The 17,863-nt window shown below is 41.2% G+C and overlaps 1 protein-coding gene and 1 long non-coding RNA gene across 5 annotated transcripts in view; one reads left to right on the forward strand and one right to left on the reverse strand.

Moving 5' to 3' along the window:
* Positions 1-5,373: 5,373 nt before the first annotated feature.
* On the reverse strand, positions 5,374-9,835 carry LOC123788561 (uncharacterized). Its single transcript, XR_006778541.1, has 3 exons — positions 9,778-9,835; positions 7,142-7,303; positions 5,374-5,717 (listed from the first exon to the last, which is right to left on the reverse strand). It is a non-coding gene; the product is annotated as an uncharacterized LOC123788561 (long non-coding RNA).
* Positions 9,186-17,863, forward strand: part of GABRB2 (gamma-aminobutyric acid type A receptor subunit beta2) — a 236,256-nt gene continuing 227,578 nt past the window's right edge. For 2 of the 4 annotated variants that reach the window (XM_045792045.2, XM_045792042.2), the window contains exons 1-4: positions 9,801-9,865; positions 10,961-11,193; positions 11,350-11,441; positions 12,451-12,518. In XM_045792045.2, the coding sequence (XP_045648001.1) occupies positions 11,117-11,193; positions 11,350-11,441; positions 12,451-12,518 (237 nt within the window). In that variant the 5' untranslated portion in view covers positions 9,801-9,865; positions 10,961-11,116. Of the gene's footprint in view, positions 9,236-9,800; positions 9,866-9,949; positions 10,315-10,960; positions 11,194-11,349; positions 11,442-12,450; positions 12,519-17,863 lie in introns of those variants that run through there. The other 2 variants (XM_045792044.2, XM_045792043.2) reach the window with 2 other exon arrangements.

Consider the following 17,863-nt stretch of genomic DNA (forward strand, 5'->3'; position numbering starts at 1 on the left):
ATACTAAACTCTCATAAAATAAAGTCTGTTTAACAAAAAATAAAATAATCTGATTTAAAAAGTAGGCAAAGGACCTGAATAGACATTTTTCAAAAGAAGATGTATGAATGGCCAAGTACATTAAAAAGTGGTTGACATTACTAATCATTAGAAAAATGCAAATCAAAACCACAATGAGACAACAACTCATATCTGTTGGAATGGCATCAAAAATACAAAAAATAACAAATGCTGGTAAGGATGTGGAGAAAAGGAAATCTTTGTGTACTGCTGATGAGATTATAAACTGGTACAGCCACTTTGTAAAACAGTATGGATTTTCCTCAAAAAACTAAAAATACAATTATCATATCATGCAACAATTCTACTTCTGGGAATAAATGCAGAGGGGACAAAAATACTACATTGAAGAGATCTCTGTACCCCATGTTCACAACAGCATTATTTACAATAGCCAAGACATGGAAGCTAAGTGTACGCTGACAGATGAATGGATCAAGAAGTCATGGTACTTATACACAATGGAATAAAAAACAAGGAAATCCTGCCTTTTGTGACAACATGACGGAAACTGAGGAACTTCAATTAAGTCGGACAAAGACAAATACTGAATGATCTCACCTATATGTGGAATCTAAAAAGTAAAAAAATAAACTCATAGAAAAAAGATATCAGAGTTGGGGTTACCAGAAGTGGAGGGTGGGTGGGGGAGAATTGAGGAAGGTGCTCAAAAGGTACAAACATCCAATTGTAAGACGAAGAAGTACTAGGGATGTAATGTACAACATGATGACTCTAGTTAACTCTGCTGTATGGCATATTTGAAAATTGCTAAGGAAGTAAATGCTAGGGTGCCTAGGGGGCTCAGTCAGTTAAGCATCTCCCTTGCGCTCAGGTCATGATCCCTGGGTCCTGGAAATGAGCCCTGATTCAGGCTCCCTGCTTAGCGGGGAGTCTGCTTCTCCCTCTTCCTATGCCCTTTTCACCTTCTCATGCTGGCTCTCTCTCTTGTGCTCTCTGTCTCTGTCTCTCTCTCTCAAGTAAATAAAACCTTAAAAAAAATAAAGTAAATGCTAAGAGTTCTCATCACAAGAAAAAACCTTTTTTTTTTTTTTTGATCTATATGAGATAATTGATGTTACTAAACCTACTGCGGTAATTATCTCATAATCTATGTAAGTCAAGTCATTAAGCTATACACCTCAAACCTATACAGCCCTATATGACAATTATATCTCAAGAAAACTGGAATTTTTTAAAAAAGATAAATTACAGTCAAAACAATAACATTGGTAGATATTGGCTGTTGGGCTTTCCAGCCTGAAAGGAATTGTCTTTATTTTATAAAGCAATCGTGCTCTAGGCCACTACATACCACATCCCTCAGTGGGAACACTTCCTTCACAGCTCCTAATAATTTATTTGAGCCCAAAAGCAAATTTATTTTCTCAGGAACTAGGAACAAAACATGTCTTCATGCAGTTGCCGATATGGGAGAATTATGTTAAAACATGGAAGGAAACATTGGTTGTTATCACCTGCTCTTAAGTTTTCCAATTAAAAAAAAATCTTCACTCTGACAGACTTTGACTAGGTCTCCATTCCTCCTTTTCTGCAGAGAATCTTTCTTAATCACAAAACCTTTGACACGTCCATAATATTGTGAAATGGAGATAATATTAGCACTCACTTCATAGTATTTTGTGAAAATTAGTGATGTGTAGAGAGGTGAGAAAAGGTCACCTGGTCTCCACAATGACTTATGTGTCATAGTTAAATACCAAACAAAGGTATATTTTTATTATTAAGAAAGAATGCACATTAACACTAATTAAACTATTGTATGATTATTAATATGGGAGGTCTTTCTAAAAAAAGATTTTATTTATTTATCTGAGTGAGAGAGAGAGAAAGAGTGAGTGAGGGGAGGGGCATAGGGAGAAGCAGACTCCCTGCTGAGCAGGGAGCCTGATGTGGGGCTCGATTCCAGGACCCTGGGATCGTGACCTGAGCTAAAGGCAAAGGTTTCATGGGGGGAGCCATCCAGGCACCCCGGGAGGTCTTCTATTTAAATGCTTAGACAGCAAAAATATGGAATGCATCCATTCAACATATATTGATAAGGTCTTATTATGTATAAGTGGAGCAAATTGAATTATTTGACATTAATACCATAATATTTATAAAACTAGGTCCCAGTTACTCAAATATTCATTTATTGAGGACCTTTTGTCCCTAGTCATTCTTGTTCATAATTTTAATAAATTTTTATATCAGTTCCTGCATGTCTTTACTTATGTTTATTCAGTTACAGCATGATTATTTTAAAACAGTTTTCAGGGTGATTGTTTCACACATGACTATGGGAGCTGCTCAAATGTAAGTAGTAATCCTTCACCCTTGACATGAATCTGAGAGATCAGATGTCCTAGACTGATGTATTCACTCATTCATCCTTATTGGCCAGTTACAGGGACATTCATGTAAAATAGATGTGGTGAATTTGGGTTCTTCTTCTAGCCATATTCAAGTTCCCATGTTACAATTTCTGAATCAAAAACATGGTTAGTAATAACACCTATTCCACTATAGTAGACATCTGTGACTTCATCTGTTCATCATCCATTCCTCCTCTTTCCGGTAATAGCGCATTAATAATCTGACTTTGGGTCATTGTTCCTCAACCATTCATAGTCCACATAGTTTGGATATGGTTCATCCCAGCTTCAGGACCAGGAGTGAGCGCAGGCCCAGCAATCAGAGTGAGAGGTTGAAAACAGGAGTGGGGTCCAAGCCCAACAGAGTGTCCTAGCATGTAGTTTGGTGGAGTTACAAAATTGCTAAACCTCTCAATGTTGCTAAACTAGAGTAGTTGATGGTTATCTTTAGAAGACAGCCTGAGGTTGAAGCCAACTTTCATCAAACAGAACTGTGGGATGAGCTGCTTCAAGCCTTCTGAATCTAACCTGTACTGAGTTGAACACCCTTGACTCATTCAGTTACATAACCTCACTTACATTAGCTAGTTTGAGTTTGGTTTCTGTCCCTTTCAACCCCAAGAGCACTGAATAATATATTTCACAGAATTAAATGAGTAATCGTTAATGTTCATCACAGAATAAGCAAGATAGTAAACAAGCAGTACTCATAAGTATTTGCCATGAATAATCATTGGAATTGTAATTTATCAATTACTGAGCGTCTCATGCAAGGTAGGTGAATGCAGTGAGCATGGAGAATAATAAAATAAGAATACGAGTCCCTTGTAGAATTAGCAAATGGAGAAGTTTTCAGAGATAATTTAAAGAAAAACAAAACAAAACAAAAAAGCAAGACTCTACAACTGGCTTTAGATGCACAGAAGTAGGAAGAGACTAACCCTGCCTGAGGCTGGTGACAGCTGGAAATTTTTAAGACCTTTTTATGCCTAAGTCCTCTAACTTTTGGAGGCCCCTGGACATATAATATAAAGCATATTAAAATGTATATTTCCCATGTAAAATTTAAATTTGGTAATTATAGACATAATATTACATTTTATAGACATTCAATTAAACATTAATTAATTTCAGCATTGTAGTTTGCTTTTCTAATTTGGAACCAATATGTACTTTTTTTTTTTTTCCAAGATTCTGACATTTTTTATAGGCCCTCAGAAGGCTTGTAAACTTTAGGTTCTCTCAGGCATCTACTGGATAAATAGTCTGGTAGAGGAGCATCAGGAGAGACCTCAGAGTGTGTGACCCACATTCTGGAAAGCTTAATTTTACACATTGGATTACCTCTCTTTGGCCATCTCTCAAATTCATCCCTAAGTAACCAACCAACTTGAGAGAGATTTTGAAAAATTATTCCTCGGGATCTGCAGTGTCACTCACTGCTTACACATTAGTTTTGCTCCTTTACTTATATTGATGAGACACACTTTTCCTCCTCCTTCAGGTTTTGAGAAGTAGTTGGTAAAAAGATAAGGGATGTGGTGTTTTGTTACTACTGAGACTGTGAATATAATTTGTCTCCTCGAGTGGCATCAGAGCTAAGATAATTTCCTCATCTAACAATTTTACCTCCATTTGGAGCATCGGTAATTTCATTTTGTACTTTAAGGCACACTTTTTCTGTACTCTTGAAGATCGATTAATTTGAGGTGGTGCTTAAAGGTATAAAGGACTAAAGAATATTAAAGGTAAAAGGACTTTCAAAAAGTATCCAGTAACTCAAACCCAAAATTTCCTATTGGTCATTTGATTGTTAAATCAAATCTCCTTTAGATGCAGGGATCCTTCATTTAGGCTAAGATTTTATTTCTGTTATATTAACTCACTAGATGAGACAAGCTGAGAACTAACTGCAAAGCAGACAAATCCACAGAAGTTTTATTTATAAAGTCACATAGTTATTAGGAAGGTCTGAGTCCTTCAATATTTTCTTATAATCTGTATAATCTTATAGCACTTAATTTTTGCTTCTATTTCCTCATATAAGAAAAGGTTATAATAATATTTTACAGGCATATTATAAGGATTAAATATTATTACACGCAGAGCATTTGAAACAGTATTTGATGCATTATTATTATTACATGTTAATTTTTAGTTAAATAATTTAAATTGATTTTTATGTCATCAGGCTTACTATGGCCAAGAATTATATAGAAACCAGGTTTAATGTTAGTGTTAAACTGCTGAAGGAGAAACAGACAGAGCTCAGTGAACACAGAATTTACATTTCTAATTCTTCAGAATAAGACAACAGTGAGCCATAAGCCCATAATTTGGAATTTAGGAGAAATTTTATTTTCCAGTGTCTATGAAAGTAAGATTTGCCAGACAAATAAATAAAGGGCATTTTTGACTACCATGAGGGGAAAAAAAATTGATAAAATTTAAACCCTTCTAGGATCTTTTAACATATAAAAATAAATAAAGGTGCATTAATGTGTAAGACATGTGGAGAGGTTATTTAAAAATGGTTCTTATTTGTATATTACAGTAGGTCCAGGAAGCCATATGCTTGGCAACATGTTATTAGTAATTGGATGAATTTGTGCTGTTGTCTGTACTGAAAGTAATAAATGTATATTTTCTTCCTACATAGTATTTCTGACTTTCTCCTTACTCTTCAGCATTACCGAAATTTCTAAATATTATTTTAAAAGACCTCAATATTTAAAGCTAAGAGATCCATTATTCATTTAAAAAAATAACAGATTCAAATATTTAAATGATTTGGCAAAACAGGTAACCCATGTTCCATAAGACTTTCCCCAAAATCATCATCACTGATGCTCTGCCACCAGCAGCAGGTCAGTGAAAATGACCTGGCACCTGTGGGCAGATTTCATACGTGTTCATCATCAGATAAAAGGCTATGACATAGAATATCACATTATCCCCTACCAACTGAATTGTGTTAGTTTGTAGGGAAGGAATCAGGGTGGCAGAAGGACAGAGTGAATTCCCTTTTGAATTTTATACCATAGGCACATAAAGTCTATTTCAAAATTAATAAAGAATTTAATACAGTTAAGCAGTCCTTCTTTATCAGAATATTCTCTTTCCTTGGCTTTTATCACCACAGTAGTTTTCCTCTTACCTTTTGGACCAGTCCTAATTTGACTCTTCTGATGACTGTAATAATCCTTCACAGAAGATTATCTTCTAGATCTTCTAGTCTTCTCATTCTGTTCATCTTCTTGAGAAAAGTCTCATATGCTCCTATGATTTAAGTTATTTACACCCTCAGGATCTTCACATATACACTCATTCATTAAAACAGATTCATTAAGTGTCTACTATGGGCACGAGGTACTGCAATACAGTGGTGAATAAAGCAGACAAAAATCTCTGGGTTTTTTGAACTTTTATTCAATGCAGTAAGATAGAAATAAAATGGGTAATATATAATATGATAGTAATGTGTTCTAAAGAGACAAATCAAAGCAGAAAAGAGAAATAAAAGTATTAGAATGGAACATGGAAATTTTATCTTGGTCCTACCTCACCCCTCACTTCTGAGCTGAAGCTGAAGCTCAGAAGTGCATGGATCGAAACATCCAGTGCACCTTGGAGGGCTAGCAGGTACCTTAAACTTATCATGACCCAAACTGAGTATATTATCGCCAGCAACTGTTTTCTACCACCACTACTGAATTGCTCAAACAAGAAATGTATGAGTTATCTTTGGATACTTCTCTCTCATTCCCCATATTCTACCTGTCACAAAGTTCAGTCAGTTCTATCACATAACTCTGGTCACTCCTCTCCATCTTCACTGTCACTATTCTAATTCAGGTCAACATCAACTCACATCTGGATTCCTGCAATAATAGATCTCCCTATAGCTACTACCATCTTCCTCCAGTGTCATTAAAACTCATCTTGTCTCTCTCTACCTCCACAGATCAATGGTCCCAAACTGCTACTGTGAAGCTCTCCAACTGCATCACTCTGTGGGACACTCTTACTCTTCTCCTCTAGTCTTAATTTCTTTTTAAGATTTTATTTATTTGAGAGAGAGAGAGAGTGAAAGAGAGAGTACAAGAAGGGGGAGGGTTAGAGGAGAGGCAGACTCCCCACTGAGCGGGGAGCCCCCCTGTCAGGGCTTGATCCCAGGACTCCAGAATTATGACCTGAGCTGAAGGCAGAAGCTTAACTGACCAGAGCCACCCAGGCACCCCTCTTTTCCTCTAGTCTTACAGCTCTTCCTTCATTCTTCATTTATGCCATCCTCTCTTGCCCCAGGATATTTACACATACTATTCCTTCTTCTCGGAACACTCTTCCCCCAACTCTTCACCAGGCTAACCCATCTTTCAAATCTCAATTGAAGCATTAATTTATCTAGCGAATTTTATCCAAAACCTCAAGCTGATTATTACTTCTATAATGGCTCTACCCACACTGGAGTGTAAGCTCCAAAAGGATAAGGACCTCGTTTGTCTTTTCAACACATCATCCCCAGTGTCTGTCAAATAATGTTTAACATAGAGTAGATGCCTAATACATATTTACTGAATAAATGAAGGAATATTATAATAAAGACTAAGGAAGGGCAGATGGTTGGTGACTGGTTTTATCTGGAATTTATGTAATTCATACTCAGAGATGATTTTGAATCATGATCTCTTAATAATACTTACATTTTTGCCTTCTTGTACATTTGGGATCATGGCAGATTCTCTCCAGCAACTGATACCTCTCCAGATTTCAGCAGTGCCCTCCCTTGCACATTATTGTTCCAATTTTCACATGCCCAGGCGGTGTTATCAGTCTTCCAGAGAGAAGTTCTAGTGTTGATTCTGCTGTACAATAAGACTCATTTTAGATATAAGTTGATCTCAGGTGTTATAAGTAGTAGAAATATCTCTTTGATTATGTTAGTAATATCTATTGGTAAGAGATATCCCTGCGATGTTACCACACAAAGAAAATATTCTTTTATCATTTCTTTTTGATTGCCTTTAATACATTGCTTCTTAACCTTATCTTAATTCCCTTGAAATGTCAGCTCCTCTCTTCTCAAGTCAGTCTGTGATAATTGCATTAAATTTATGTCCACTCAGTCTTTATATATTAACGTTATTAAACCTTGTTTTCCTGTCCACTCATTATGCTTTATTCATGAAAAATTGTTAGTATTTGTTAATTTCATACCAAATGCTACACATATATTTATATCATTCTATAATCAAACGGAGAAGGTGCAAGTACCATTCTCATTTTTACAGAAGAGTGAGCTGTGGCTTAGACTTGTTTACTGACCTCTCCAAGTTACAAAGATACTAAGTATTCAAACTGGAATTTGAACCCAAAGTTCTGCCTCCAGTTCCTTTGAAACTCACAGTTTGCACTGTGCTATTGTTTTACTTGCTGAGATGCAAGTTACCTTTATTTTAACTCTTTGCCCTCCTTGCCCTTAATTTTCTGTATAAGGCAAGGCTTCCACAAGTACTTGTTTAACTGTTCACTGGGTTATTTTTATTACCGCTGGATGACAGTATTTGTGGTATTGTTCTGTTTACTGAGTACTTTTCTTTCAACCCAAACTGAAGGGAGTCTTAAGTAGGAGAGGCTAACAGTGCAGAAAGTGCAACATGGATAACTAATGGTCAAAAGGAAAATCCTGTTTTGGGGTGTTTTCAAGAAAAAGACAAGTTTCCTGAGTTTTCACCAGTTAGTTAGCTGGGGTTCAAACTGATTAAGGAATCCTATGGATATAATGCTAGTAACCTAAACTTTGTTTTCCCTTCAATATGTTAGCTTGTGTGAAGAATTCCCACTGTATATAAGTGTAAAAAGAGAGGAAAACTGGCAATTTTCCTCTGCCATGGATCTGTATTTTATCTTTGGAACTCTCAACCGGAATACTTACAGATGGGAGAGTTACAGATATCATCTTTCTCTCTCTCCTTCTCTCTCCCCGTCCGTCTGTCTCTGAACGGACTCCTACGAGCCTGGAGCCCCGCAGAACGCCGGGCTGTAGAACTGCATGGTTTATGGCGTTGTTTTACCTGTCTCAAATTCAGAAACTCCCCTAGTGAAGGCACACAGCTCTCCCTTCCCGCTCGCGTTCCCTCCTAGGGGAGCTGTCGGATTCCCGCCTCGAAGCCCTCCCGCCTCCACCCTCCCCTAGGAGTCATTTCCCGAGCCGCCCCAGGATGACCCTCTGACCTACGCGGGGTGAGGGGGAAGGAGGGAGGTGGTCAAGAGGTAAATGGGTCAGGAGCTTGGCTGGGACCAGGACCCTGAGGAGTCCCGGGTGCGGCGGAGACTGCTGGTCTGCGGAGCACCGCCGGCCCACTACCGCTGCTGCGCGCGGCGGGCGCCTCTCCTCTGTTCAGACTCGGGCCAAGCAAGCGTGGGACCGCGCGCTGCCGCTCCCTCGCAGCCGCCGAGGGCTCCGCGGGCCCGGGGAGCTCTGCTGCAGTTGAGGGCCAGCAGCCGTCATGGTCACGGACTTGGGGGCCAAGGGTGTCTAGTCTAATGGTTAGGGACACTGGCTTTGGAGTCCAATTCGGGTTCCACCTCTAGCCTCCTAGGTGACCTTGGGCAAGTTCCTTCGCTTCAGTGCGCCTGTTTCTAAATCCATGAAGGAACTGAGGTGATGGCTACATCCTAGGACTGTTTTAAGAATTAATAAATAAAGCACTCCTAGCAAGTAGTAGGCGTTCAGTTAATGGTTAACGATGATCAGCGATAGGAGTTAGAAGCGAAAACTGCTCTCGGTCCAGAATGTAGGTTTGGGCTTTGCTTTTCCCGTTCTTCACCGAGGAGAGGGGGAAGGGGCAGCGGGAGCACCTGCCCTACATCCCCTCCTTCTTCCTCCCCCGCTCCAAGATAACTCGGGAGTACTGGGAGAGTCATTCGTCCTGGCCTCGGGCTCCGGCTCCTTCACACACCCAGACACCCCAGCCTTGAAGCAGCTCCCGGCACCCGTGGCACGTCTCTCTCCCTCGAGCTGAGGAAACATTTCGGGCGTGAATTAAGTATCTCCCTCCCTCTCCAACCTCCGAGCTCGCTCGCTGCCTTCTCCGGGTCCCGGCGGCCGAGGGGAGCCGGGCAAAGCCTCAGGCGGGAGGGAAGAGGCAGCCTCGGGGTCTGAGTGTCTCTCTGCCCTGGGAAGGGGAGCGAGGACGAGGTGGAGCGGAGACAGAGGGAGAACGCCGGGCCCCCAGACGCCCCTAGGCCCCTTCCTCATTTTCCCACCTTCTGGGGACCGCTCTGGTTTTTCCCACCCCGAGCCACACTCAATCCCTGAACAGCCAGGTGTCCCTACCCGCCACTGGCCCTCTCCAGCTGGGACAGAGCTCCGGGGGGCCGGCTCCGCCCGCGGCAAGAGTGGGCGGCGGGCGCAGGCCCGGGAGGTAAGGAGGGGCGGGAGGCGGATCGGGAGAGCGCCTTCACGTGCGCGCGCCTGTGCGCGTGCTCCGAGGGGGCGTGTGTGGGGGGGGTGTCCGCCTGGGGCGCCCCCCCAGGGCTACCTGTCCCTGCTGCACGGTATCGCCGCTCCAGCCCTCTTGCCCCCGGCACCCGGGGTCAGGCGCTAGCCACCCGCGTTCCCCAGGCTTGCTGTCCCATCACCCCCCTCATCCAAACCCCACCCTCCCCACTAATAATTTCCCAATGCAGAATCAGACCGAAACCTGGAGAGACAGCGTTGCCTTTCTGCTCCCCTCGCCCCCCCCCCTCCACCTTCTATAAATAATCAGGACTAGCGGGTCAGGCACGTCACACGGCAAGAAACCGGGACCCCGAGGTTTTCTTCTCTGGGAATAGGGGGCAAAGGGTGAGAAGGAGGAGAAAGGAATCGCTCGTGAGTAGTGAAGAAAAGCTTGCTCCTTGACTCCTAGAAGAGACCAGGCATCATTTTATTCTTCCTTTCTTTTTCTTTCTTTTTTTATTTTTCCGTTTCTTTTTTATTCTTTACTCCCCTACACCCCCCCCGCCCCAAATCCGACGGATTGCTCAGCACTTCTCCCATTGGTTTCTTTCTTCCCTCCCCCTTTGACTACTGCACCCACCGTCCCTTCCCCCATCCCCCACCGCACAACCCCCATCTCCAGCACACATCTCGCCCCACGCAGGGGGGAATGCTATTCGCCAGGAAATAAAGTTCAAACTCCTCTCCTCCTAGGCTTGCTGATACCAGAAGTGGGCTCCCAGCCACCCCTTTTCCACTAGCACTCCACACCTGGTATCTTTTAAATTCCCTATCTGGTTTTGCGTATTTAAGAGGAAACACACATACACGCCCCAAAAACCCGTGAGGTGCAAAACTGCCTCCAGGAACTACCAAAACTTACCAGACGCTCTAGTTGTTTTTGTCTTAACGAAAGGAAAACAAAGATTTTACTCTGGGTTCTCCTGGGGGGTAACTTTCCTATATTATTAGAATATGTATATGTTATACATATATATGTTTTTCCTTTTTCCCCTTTAATTTTTTTTTTTTTTCTTAGCAAGAAAATCTGCTCGGTCCCAGGCAGCCGCCGCTGCCCCTTTGATGTTTTGGTACACCGTGCGCATGCGCTTCACATTAGAATTACTGCACTGGGCAGACTAAGTTGGATCTCCTCTCTTCAGTGAAACCCTCAATCCCATCAAAAACTAAAGGGATGTGGAGAGTCCGGAAAAAGGGCTACTTTGGGATTTGGTCATTCCCCTTAATAATCGCCGCTGTCTGTGCGCAGAGGTAAGTGTGCCCAGCATTTCTCGTTTTCATTTCACTTTGAAGGGCTCTGTCTGCATACCTCTGTGATCAGGGATCTGTAGTGAGGATCAGATAGATGCTGAAGACGCTGTGCCTGCTGCCTTATTGATGCCTGTTTATTGTCTTTTCTTTCCTTAGTGTCAATGACCCTAGTAATATGTCGCTGGTTAAAGAGACAGTGGATAGACTCTTGAAAGGCTATGACATTCGTCTGAGACCAGATTTTGGAGGTAATGGGGTTGCCTTGGAAATAAGAAACAGCCCAGCTATAGCCTAAGCTGCCTTGTGAGCTTTGTGCGCGCTGTGTCTTCCCTTTCCCTCATTGTTGGCTGCACGTAGTATATCGAATGTGTCTCTGTGTTACCATATTGAGCAAGTGATCCAAACTTAAGCCGATTTGTTGCTATCCAGCACTTAGAGGGTCTCTCAATGAGACCCTCTTAGAGTGTATAGGTGACTGCTGTTCTTTAGCTCCACTGCTGAAATCCTTGGCTTCACTGTCTTTGATTCATTGAGATACAAACCTCTTAAGTTTAGTTAATGGTGTGCCCAGAGAACCTGGCTTACTGGAGGCCATCGTGAACATTTTTGAGAACAAAATGTGCAGGCAATTGGTTGAAAAGTGACATTAATCCCCTGTGCCCGCCTACTTTGGAAGAGTTCTGGCAATGGTTTAAAGTGGCTGGTATCTGGATGTTATCCAGTCCTGAAAGCCCCACTGCTTGGGGCGGTGGGAGGGAAGGGGTTGGGGAGGGCTAGAAGGTGGGGAGGGTAAGTGGGAGAAGGGCTAGGGACCTCTTGCTGCAGCCTTAGATACACCGATGTGCCCATTTAATTTTGGTTTAGACTCTTATTAGGAAGCTCAAGGAGTTAAAACCTGCTTTACGGAAGGGGGTGGAAAGGAGGAGGGGGTTTTAGTGCAATATATAAAAATTCCCTCGGGCTAGACTGGGCTTGTCGGGGCTTCTGTGAGTTGTGTGTTTTCGCATACTGAGACATCTACATATGTAGATAGAATTGGAATTCCTCTTCCACGAGGGCACGTGTGTACACGTTCCATAGAGCATTTCCTAGAGGAGTGCCGGGCACTCCTTTTAAAAAGGAGCAGAGAAGTGAAGAATGTAAGGGTGAGCAGCGGGGGAGGGATTTGAGGCAGAATACCCCATGCCCCGGGGACAACTCTTGCTGAGAATGAATGAAGTTCTGAGAAATCACGTGGCTGGCTATCTTGGTTCTCAGGTCCCCCTGTGGCCGTGGGAATGAACATTGACATCGCCAGCATTGATATGGTTTCCGAAGTCAATATGGTGAGTACTGAGATTTATAGTTGTGTCTCCTCAGACCTTCATTTGGGGACAGGAAGTAGAAAGGAGCCGGTTCGTGGGGGTGGTGTATGCATAAGTATGTGTATGAAGTGGGGCTGAGGGCTGGGATTTTGCTTTGGAGCCCACTGTGTTTGAGGTTTCAAAGCCTTTGCTTTTGGTCCCTAACGATTTTTCCGACCTGGTTTGGATACTTGGGAATTGGTACAGAGAAAGTAAAATGCATCATAATTCAGGTGCAAAACACAGCAACATGCAGAAGATCCCCTGCAGAAGCCACATGTCTTAAGGCTTAGTGGGAAACCAGATTCATCAAGGATTTTCTGAGTTTGGGGTGGGGTCAGGAAAAGAGGGAAACGTTTTGATTTGATATTTCACAGGGAATATAACTACAAACTAAACTGTCACAAAGAGGCTGAATAAATGACCCTGGGATACTGATGTCCACTTGTTGCTTTCAGAGATGGCCTCTTTACAGCTGATGGCAATCACCTGCTCCCACAATTGTTCACCAGCTCTTTTAACGTGGGCTGCCCGCCAAAATAAATAACAAAACTTGGTCACCCTCTTTTCTAAAGGCAAGCTCAGACCATGTGCCCTAGCCAGTCAGTTCTGCAGTGTTATTCGCCTCATCTTCTAAGCTTGTACAGTTTATGGATAACAGCACTCCTTATTGGCTACCTTGTTGGACTTGGGGCAAATGCTAAGAGGAAAAGCCTCGGTGTTCCCGACCAGGGACACTTGTGGGGGGTTTGCTTCATGCAGGAGCGCCCCCTGCTGCCCATTTTGGGGGCACTGCAGACATACAAAACATTAAGTGTCCCAGATACCCCTGATTACTTGGGCTGCTTACCTGTTTCTCCAGTGACTTTTCTACTCTGTTTTTGAAGTTTTCTCCTTTGGAAAAGTCTCTCTAGAAAGGCCACATTTGAATGTAAGTGTTACTTTCAATCCTGAAAGCACACAACACATTTCAGAAGATTGTGTCGTGGCATGGTTCTTCCTAGAAATGAAATGAACTATTTAAATAAGAGGATGTCGTGTGTAAAGTTTTATACAAAACACTTCTAAGCCAGCCATGGGGACTTGAAAGTTAGGACACTTATTAGGTAACTCAAGAGAGCCAAAGTACTAGGCAGTGGATATGCTCTCAACATTATGCAAATTTTCATATTCTCTGAATTCAAATAGAGACCAAGCTCAAGACCAGCCTTCTCCCTATACACTCTCCAAAGACAGTTGATAGTCCTGAGGCATCACAAGGTTATAAAATATCTCACGACTACTCCAGGGAATATTCAACAGTTTCAGCAATGTTTTAATGCCATGTGTATCTTCTTATATTCTAGTTATTGGGGAGGTTTTTGATATATAGGATACACAGACTGAGACAATATTAGGTGATTCAGAACCACAGATTTCCCACATATTATGAAAATCCCCCGTAGTCTAGAGAATACATCTTCCTTGGGAAACTAATTTCTCAGATACACAGATATTCACTTTTGTGGGATTATGGAGGTCTTTCATCAATTTAAATTTGGAATTTTACCATAACAATTAAAAATGTCCTAATGTGGGTATCTCCCAAGTCCCAAACATATGAATCTAAATTGTGTTGCTAGAAACAAAGTTGTATAGAAATCAGGTGTGGTTCTGTGTGTCCTACGTGTGGTTAAATTAGATTCTCTTGCCTTTTGATTTATTTATGTTGTTTTTACATAACAACATCACAAAATGGTATTCTATGGAAAAATTAGGAAATAGAGTCCAAACAGACGATGAGAGGGTTAGAGTTTGCTGTGAAGGTTGCTAAGCTAAGAACTTAGATGTGTTATATCCCCCAGTTGTTTAGAGTAGTGTTTTGTTTTGTTTTTTTTCCCTGAAATGCATGCAGCATTTTGGGGAGGCACCTGAGCTGGATACAATGCCAAGACCTGCTAGTCAAAATATAGACACCAGCTAAGGCGAGGTGTCATGTCTTAACGCTGTTTACTGTTGCTGAAAAATCATGGGATGTTGAAAGTGCAAAGACAAATGTCAGGTTGTAAATAGGCCAGTACTGCAGCATTAATGATTAGAACCAAGTGTTAAAAATCCCATGCCAGCTTCCTTTCTTAGCCTACTGCTAACACATGTGGACTTGTCCAGACACATTTTTACTTGTTGAAAAATTAACACTTATTTCAGCTAACAGAGTGACTTTAAATTAATCCTTCAAAGAAAAATTTTGCAATGTATGTTATTTTTAAGTATGCTTATTTGATTTGAAGCAACAGATGGGAAATTTCATCACTGGTGTGTGTAAAAAAAAAAAAAAAAGGTGTTCATGGCATATTGCCCCCTGTATACAGGTCTTAAAGTATTAGTATCTTTTGATTATTTTTAGTTCTGAAAGAATGATTATTTAAATGAAACCTCAAAATTAATTAACATACATGTTTTTGTCTCATTATCTTTTGTGACCAGCGACCTCTGGTAATTGTAACTTTCTTTTACGATAGCAAATCTTCCTTTAAGGGATGGTAGACATCAGCCCATTTAGATTGTCAGTGACTCATTTGTACTGAAGGAGGAGACCTTTGTCAATTTGATGCTCCTGGTAAATGACAATAATAGAAATTCTAAACCAAGTCAAGAGTCTTGAATACTAGTTCTGCTTCTGCTGCTCGGTCATCCTGAGGGAATTCACAGACAGATGAGGCTCAGTATTCTCACCTGTTAAAGGGCAGGCACAGTCTCTTTTTACCTATCTCAGGTGACTACTAGAATTAATAAAACAATATATGTGAAACTATTGATGTTCCATGAACATAGCTTATGTGGAAGACTGAGTAAAGGCTATCACTCAAGAGACTCTATCTAGTCCAGCTGTGCCCTAAATGTACTTGGGTCAATAACTGATATTACCAGGTCTCAGGGTATTTTTATGTTTGAAATGAGAGGGGACATGTTAAATTGATTTCCAACTCAGTTATATGTGTTGCTGGTTTGGTTTATTACAGTAGCTCTGTTGAGTACAAAGAAGTTCCAGGAAAACTTGGAAATCCAGCATAAATGTCAGGAAAATGCAGAATTCCTAAATATCCTGCAGTTGTGAGTCTGACTCAGGAGGGTGAGGATGGTAGCTTATTCAGGTGACGACTAGCCCAATGCTAGATCTTTGGAAGAATGCGATTTCAATTAGAATGTTCCTGAGCGGAAAGCTTGGCTTTAGAATGAAATATTTTTAGATGTCTTGGTTACATTGGCAGGAATCTTTTTGTTAAGACTCTTTGATGAAAAGTGCATTTTAAGATCCAAAATTGGCTCTGAGAATTATGGACCGAAATAGCTTTCTCTTCATTTAAAGCAGATACTTCTCCATCTTGAAACAACACATTTGCCAACCAAAGAGGGAAGCAATATTTCACTTTTGAGGAAATAGTTCTAGTAAACACACACACAAATTACCTTTTTATGGAATGGCGAAAGAGAAAAAGTGCTGCTTTTCTTTCTTTTTTTTTTTTTTAACAGATGTTTTCTTGCATCACCAGATGCAAAGTTAAAATTCGATTCAACACAAATGCTTAGTTAGCAGCTACTATGATCCAGCCATGTTGTTAGGCCTTAGAGACAGAACGATGAACAAGACTGATTTGTCCCCTGACCTCATGGAACTTAGCATCTAGGTGTTCACTATTCTTAATTCTTCTGTAGTCTCTTACTATACTTATACTTCTCTTTTCTCTAAAACTTTTTTTATGAGCAGCCAATTGAGTACCTAGTGGTCTGTATCTCCCATGGGTTCCTTTGTCACTTGTTGGTTTCACCATTCATTTGGTATTTGCCGCTTCAAATTGCTATATATGTTACATATTCATTCTAGCTTCCTGATCCTGTTTATAAACTGCATGTAGGCAGAATTATAGTATATCCCCCCATGTGATTTTGCTCTATACACAATGGTTGGCTGGATGTTTGACTCCTTGTGAATGCTGCAAATATTGGGTGAACTATTTGTTTCATTGCAGCAATTTGTTGTTATTCACTAGATACTGTACCATATATGGGGAGAAACAGAGCATAGACTCATAGGCCTCAAATTCAAGGCATTCACTGTTTAACCAATGTAGAAAGAATCACAATGCACAATGCAGGTTTATAAATGCTTTGAAGGAGGAAATAAACAGGGTATATTGGGAATACAGAATACTGAGATATTACATAGAAATTACTAGGTGAAGATGGGGTTAGAGGGCTATGGATAGATGTTCCAAGCAGAAATAATGGCACATAGAAGAAAAAAACCAGGAAAGATAAATGGGGTTAAGGATTTGCAAGTAGCATTAAATGGCTGGGGTTGGGAGTGGGAGTAAGGAGGTGGTAAGAGCTGGTATTGAGATCATAGGCAGTGATTAACCTATAAAGATCATTTTTGCAGCTTGCTGAAGAGTTTAAATTTTGTTTTGAAGACTGTAGAGACCCACAAAAGGATGTGACTAGGAGAATTGCATGAACAAATTCACACTTCAGGAAGATGTTTCTGAAATACAGAGTTAAGCAAAACCTAAGGGTGGGAGATAAGATGAAAACTCATTGCAAAAATCCAGGAAGAGTGATGAATTGAGGCAGGGATGTAAAAGAGAAGATGTAAAACTGGGACATTTACAAGGTAGAAATAAAAGGACTTGGTGAATCCCAGATTTCTGATGGCACCATTTATTGACATGGAGGACACAAAAAGGGCAGCCAAGTTGGAGGCGGGGTGGGGGGTTAGGCGTATGGACAGACAGGGAGCTCAGTTTGGGATATGTTGACTTTTCTACAGACATGAAATCTCCCATTGGAGATTGGAAAATATAGGTCTAGAGCTATGTAAAAAGTAATGACTAGAGAGATGAACTTGGACATTGTCAGCATGTAAGTAGTACTTACAACAGTATGAATGGGTACAATTGAATAGGGAAAGTGACAAGACAACTACAAGTGGAGATCTGGTGAGCACTGTAATTTAAGCGGAGGAATAGTGAAAACGAGTCACAAAGATTAATAAATAGCTAAGCAGCAGATGGTTAGAAAGAGAGCCTGCAGATTAGAATGTTTTGGAAGCTGAGGTACAAGAGAGTTTCAAAAAGAAGAAAGTGGAGGAGCGCCTGGGTGGCTCAGCCATTAAGCGTATGCCTTCGACTTAGGTCATGATCCCAGGGTGCTGGGATCGAGCCCTGCATCTGGCTCCCTGCCCAGGAGGAAGCCTACTTCTCCCTCTCCCCTTGCTTGTGTTTCCTCTCTCGCTGTCTCTCTCTGTCAAATAAATAAGTAAAATCTTAAAAAAAAAAAAAAAAAAAAAA

This window comes from Ursus americanus, chromosome 15, assembly GCF_024610735.1.
Source record: "Ursus americanus isolate L20-20 chromosome 15, mUrsAme1.1.p, whole genome shotgun sequence".
NCBI classification, from domain to species: domain Eukaryota; kingdom Metazoa; phylum Chordata; class Mammalia; order Carnivora; family Ursidae; genus Ursus; species Ursus americanus.